Source organism: Schistocerca nitens, chromosome 1 (assembly GCF_023898315.1).
Source record: "Schistocerca nitens isolate TAMUIC-IGC-003100 chromosome 1, iqSchNite1.1, whole genome shotgun sequence".
Lineage (NCBI taxonomy): Eukaryota > Metazoa > Arthropoda > Insecta > Orthoptera > Acrididae > Schistocerca > Schistocerca nitens.
In genome coordinates, this window is record NC_064614.1 from 675,128,773 (window position 1) to 675,134,772 (window position 6,000).

The 6,000-nt window shown below is 46.5% G+C and overlaps 1 protein-coding gene across 1 annotated transcript in view; it reads left to right on the plus strand.

Moving 5' to 3' along the window:
• LOC126194807 (uncharacterized) overlaps positions 1 to 5,364 on the plus strand; it is a 184,294-nt gene extending 178,930 nt beyond the window's left edge. Inside the window, exon 4 of the mRNA XM_049933163.1 lies at positions 5,272 to 5,364. Coding sequence (XP_049789120.1) covers positions 5,272 to 5,364 — 93 coding nt within the window. The remainder of the gene's footprint in view (positions 1 to 5,271) is intronic.
• Positions 5,365 to 6,000: the final 636 nt, after the last annotated feature.

Below are 6,000 nucleotides of genomic sequence, written 5' to 3' on the forward strand. Positions count from 1 at the left end.
TGTACGCAAACGTTTGTTTACATTCTCAACTGACGTTAAATACGCGAGATTGTCACTTAAGTCAGTGAACAAGCTTCAGTATTCCCGTTTATTAGCGTCATTTAGACTCGATACATTGAAGGTAGCAGTTTTTATAGTTTACGAGGGATAATCAGTAGATGTAGCTTACCGTAGGGTACTATTTAATTCTTTAATAATATTCGCTAGATAGCCCATAAGTTTATTGTTGGTTACTTTTTTCCTTTACTATTTAATAGATAGCCCCTAGCAGGAAAATAAGCACCAGATCTAGCTTCTACCATACATTTTTATTATTTTCATTGTTGAGTGTCCTTTCTGCCAACTAGAGTGTAATTGTTAACCTTGTGTGGCAGTAGGTTTTCTTAAGTTTCTTATAGTAAATCACATATTAGCTAGATGTGCAGGGATTGTATCTGTTGTGTGCGGATGCTGGACGAGTTGTCCACAGTCGAAACGCAGCTGGAAGCTGTGTTGGCCACAATCAACAGGCTCCGGAATGCCGTCTTGAGGTGGGTGGGATGGGGTACCTGGGGCATTCTCTGCTGTGCTAGATGTGCAGGGGGGGATGTCACAGCTCTCTGTCACTGAGCCGACCTCAGGTGCGACTGAGCCGGCCGGCCCACTCTCACCTCGGTGTTGGTGGCGGATCGTGTCGAGGTCTCGAGCCTCAAGGCGAAGGCTGCACGGGGGACGCACGCTGCTGCCAAATCCCATGCACTTTTCTGATAGATTCAGTGTGCTATCTGATGGTGGTGGTGGGGGGGGGGGGACGGTGAGCCGTATCAAATGCGCTTTCTCCCAAGATAGTGGCCGCTCCTTCAGCAGTGTCTGGACAGGCACGTGGGGATGGGGTTTTGTTAGTTATTGTTAGCTCTAATGTTAGGCGGGTCATGGAGCCCCTCAGGAACTTAGCGGCTAGGGCGGGGAAGAAGTCCAACGTTCACTCGGTGTGCTTGCCGGAGGGCCTTGTCTGCAATGTGGAAGAGGCTCTTCCGGCGGCTATAGCGCGTGCGGGGTGCAGCCAGCTGCAGATTATTGCACATGTCGGCACCAACAACGGCAGTCGTCGTCCGAGGAAATCCTTGGGGTCTTTTCGACGGCTGGCTAAACTGGCGAAGGCAGCCTCCATATCTCGAGGAGTGGATGACAAGCTGACGTCGTACCCAGGGTGGACCGAGGTCCTCTGGTTTGGAGTCGAGTGGAGAATGCAAACAAGAAGTTACGTTGACTTTGTGAAGAAAATTTTTGTAGATTCATCGACGTACGCTATGGGTTGAAGGTTGTAAGACGCCTCTCGATAGATCAGGGGTGCTCTGCACACAGGAAGCAGCTACATGGATAGCACAGTACTTTTGGTGTGCACATGGAGGCATTTTAGATTGGGTTCCTACCCACGGCAAACAATCGGCCTGAAAAATTACCAGTTTGTGACACTGATGTTTGTGTGCCAACTGTAAAAATTGATAGTTCGCCTAAACAGGTCGTTCCAAAGGATTTCAGTATGCTATATCTCATGTTAGTGAATTGTCGAAGTGTCTGTAGCAAGATCCCAAGCTACTCTCCGAAATAAATTGTAGTAATGCCAATAATGTATCAGGTACCGAAAGCTGGTCGAAACCAGAAACAAATAGCAGTGAAATTTTGAACTTGGATTGGACAATGTTTCGGAAGGATGGGATTGATACTACTGGAGGTGTTGTGTTCATTGCAGTTCAGCTGTTTAATCGCAGTTGAGATCGATACTGGGTCGGACTGTGAGATAGTCTGGATAAAGCTGTCAATCACACAAGGAGTGACCATTGTATTAGGATGTTTTTATAGACCACCAGCATCCACCACAAACGTCGCAGAACGCTTCAGGGAAAGTATTGAATACATAGGAAATAAATATCCAAATTATCCATTAGTTATAGGTGGAGACTTCGATCTGGCGGCCATTGACTGAGAAAATTACACGTTTATCATAGGAGGCACAAGCTAAGACTCGTGTGAAGTTATTCTAGGAGCGCTCCTAACATACAACCTTGAGCAATTGGTTAGAAAACCAACTCGAGATGGGAACATATTAGATATCTTGGCGAAAAACAGACCTGATCTTTTTGAGGAAGTTAATCTAGAAGAAGATATTATCGACCTTAATGTCGGTATGGCTTCCATGTCAGTGGAAGTCGCAAAAAAAATGGAAACAGAGGAGAGTTTTCTTGTTTGGGAAAGCAAATAAATGTCATTGATGAATATCTTCATAGTCAGTTCCAAGCATTCACCGCGGGACACAAACCACGTGCTAGAGAAATATGTGCCTAGCAAAAATATAGGGGAGGGAAAGGATCCACCTTCTTTGAACAGACATATTAGGAAGTTGCTGAGAAAGCAGAGAATTTTGAACAGTGGTGATTATGATTATGATGATTATGAGTGTTTTAGGGCGCACAACAGCGAGGTTATCAGCGCCCGGTTGAACAGTGGTTTTAAACGTAGTCACTGCCCCACTAACAAACAGAAATTATGCGAAATGAAAGCAGCTGTCAAAAGGCCAATAAGAGATTCTTTTAACGAGTTTGAAAGAAATGTTTTATTTGCAGATTCTAGAAATAACTCCAAAAAATTTTAGTCGTACGTAAAATCTATGAACGCTACAAAAAATTCAATACCTTCTCTTGTTGACAGTATGGGTAATGTAACTGATGATGATAAACAGAAGGCCGAAATTCTAAACCTAGCTTTCAAAAACTCGTTTACGGTAGAGGACTGCAGCACTATTCCCTCTTTCAATTATCGAACAAACGCAAGGATGGCTGACATGGTGTTTAGTGTGTCTGGTATTGTAAAACAGTTAAGATCCTTAGACGCCAGGAAGGCATCTGGACCAGATCGTATCCTCGTAAGATTTTATATTTACTATGCTATAAATATAGCACCAGTCTTATCCATCATCTATCAGAGGTCATTGGAACACCGGAAAGGTCCACGGGACTGGAAGAAGGCCGAGGTCATAGCAAGGGTACAAAATCGGATGCACATAATTAACGGTCAATTTTACTGACATCAATTTGTTCTAGAATCATGGAACATATTTTGCTATCAGACCAGACATAATGACCTTTCTAGACTCTGAGAAGCTCATCTGCAGAAGCTAGCACGGTTTCAGGAAACAGCGGTCATGCGAGACGCAGCTGGCCCTCTTTGTGCATGATATACAACAGGCTCTAGATACCGGCTCACAGGTTGATGCCATATTCCTCGACTTTCGAAAGACGTTCGACTCAGTTCCGCACTGTCGCTTGCTCCAAAAAGTGCGGGCTTACGGTCTATCCGATGACATATGCGGTTGGTTAGAAAGTTTTTTAACAGACGCAGAGCAGTACGTCGCCTCCTACGGGGAGAGCTCAACAGGAACAAGCGTAACATTAGGTGTGCCCCAGGGCAGCGTAATAGGTCCGTTGCTTTTTACGATTTACATAAACTATCTGGTTGATGGTAGTGACAGCGGCATTAGACTGTTTGCCGGTGATGCTGTGGTCTACAGGAAAGTAGTATCACATGAAAGTTGTGATCAAGTCAATGAGGATTTGCAAAAAATAAATGCGTGGTGTAATGACTGGCAGTTACCTCTCAATATTAGTACGTGTAACGTACCGCATATTACAAAGCGAAAATCCCCATTAATGTACGAGTACAAAATAAACGCCCAGTCTTTGGAAGCGGTTACATCCGCCAAGTATCTGGGTGTAACTGTTCCAAATGATCTCAAATGGAACGATCAGCCGGCCGCTTGCGGCCGAGCGGTTCTAGGGCGCTTCAGTCTGGAACCGCGCGACCGCTACAGTCGCAGGTTCGAATCCTGCCTCGGGCATGGATGTGTGTGATGTCCTTAGTTAGTTAGGTTTAAGTAGTTCTAAGTTCTAGGGAACTGATGACCTCAGATGTTAAGTCCCTTAGTGCTCAGAGCCATTTGAACCATTTGCAACGATGAGATTACACAAGTAACACGTAAGTCGAACTCTAGACTGCGGTTTACAGTTATAATCCTGAAGCGATGCAGTCCTTTAAAGGAAATTGCTTACAATAGTTTAGTTCGTCCAGTCTTAGAGTATTGTTCGTCTGTATGGGACCCTTACCTGTTGGGTCTGATTCAAGAGATTGAGAAGGTTCAAAGAAGAGCGGGAAGAATCGCGACTGGTACATCTAGCCAACGCGAGAGCCTTACAAATCCCATAGAAAGTTTGAAGTGGAACGCACTTGTAGCCGCGCGGGATTAGCCGAGCGGCCTCAGGAGCTGCAGTCGTGGACTGTGCGGCTGGTCCCGGCGGAGGTTCGAGTCCTCCCTCGGACATGGATGTGTGTGTTTGTCCTTAGGATAATTATGGTTTAGTAGTGTGTAAGCTTAGGGACTGATAACTTTAGCCGGCCGAAGTGGCCGGGGGTTCTGGCGCTGCAGTCTGGAACCGCGAGACCGCTACGGTCGCAGGTTCGAATCCTGCCTCGGGCATGGATGTGTGTGATGTCCTTAGGTTAGTTAGGTTTAACTAGTTCTAAGTTCTAGGGGACTAATGACCTCAGCAGTTGAGTCCCATAGTGCTCAGAGCCATTTTTGATAACTTTAGCAGTTAAGTCCCATAAGATTTCACACACATTTGAACACACAACACACTTGTATATGGACGACGCGCTAAACGGAAGGAGCTGTACACTAAATCCCCAAATGCGATCTTCGCCGAGAATGTAGAGCATATGTTTACTACCAACTTCCAAATCACGCAATGTTCACCATTCTAAGATAAGAGTAATTAGGGCTCGCACTGAGGCGTTCAGACAATCGTTTTTTCCTCGCGCGATCCGCGAGCGGAACACGGGTGGGTGGGGGGAGGAAATATGACGTTGATGCGAATAGAGCCCTCCGCCACACACCGCTTGGTGGCTAGCGGAGTATATATGTATACGGCGCAGATTTTGTTAGACTATTGTGAAGTAACAAATGTGACAAATTGCCTGCACCTTTCCTATGCCCGTTTAGTTGTTTCCTTATTCTGGGGCGTTCAGTGACATTTCAGTAGACTCCTGATGACTTGAAAGACGATTTACTCGAGGTAATTGGAAACCTTGATGTCTGTAGAGAGAATTAATGCTCTATCGCCTCGAGGCTATATAGCGGTAGACTGTGCTAGGTCGAGTAGCGCGTAGAATCTGGCGGCATGTGTGGACGGGAGCAGAAGCCAAGTTGCCTGAAGGCAGTGGTGTTTGCGACGTTAGCGTCAAGCGGGGCTGGGCGCGGCTGACACGGCAATTACAGCGGCGGCGGCGGCGGCGGCGGCGCAGGTGGCCGCGGGCCACGGCGCTCGTTAGGCGCTCCGCTGAGCCGCGAGGGGCGCGGCACACACCGCTACCTGCTGCCTGCCCTCTGCACGGTAACAGGGCGACGCTACACACGGCCCTGCCGCGTCGCTTCCTCATACTCACAGCACGGCACTTCGCAACAGTCTAAGCGTTTCATCACACGTTGCGACCTTTCACGGTCGCTATTCACAAGCTTGGTAAATTTTGTTTGGCAAATAAGCCGTGGTGTAAACATGTTTCTGGGTATCCGTCATTTTAATTTGCAGCCACGTGTATTGGCCATGTTTGCAGTTAAAATTGTTGGATGTGAAGTCCACCAGTTATGCAAAACACCGTTTTTCTCAGTAGCTATACATGTCTCGGCACCATTGTGGCATCATCAGTGGGTTTTCGTATTTATTCATTCTGCAATGTGAACATTTTTGTTAAATAATTATAAAATTATGTGCATTTTTAGTTCAAACAACAAATGGTTCAAATGGCTCTGAGCACTATGGGACTCAACTGCTGGGGTCATAAGTCCCCAAGAACTTAGAATTACTTAAACCTAACTAACCTAAGGACAACACACACATCCATGCCCGAGGCAGGATTCGAACCTGCGACCGTAGCGGTCGCGCGGTTCCAGACTGTAGGGCCAGAACC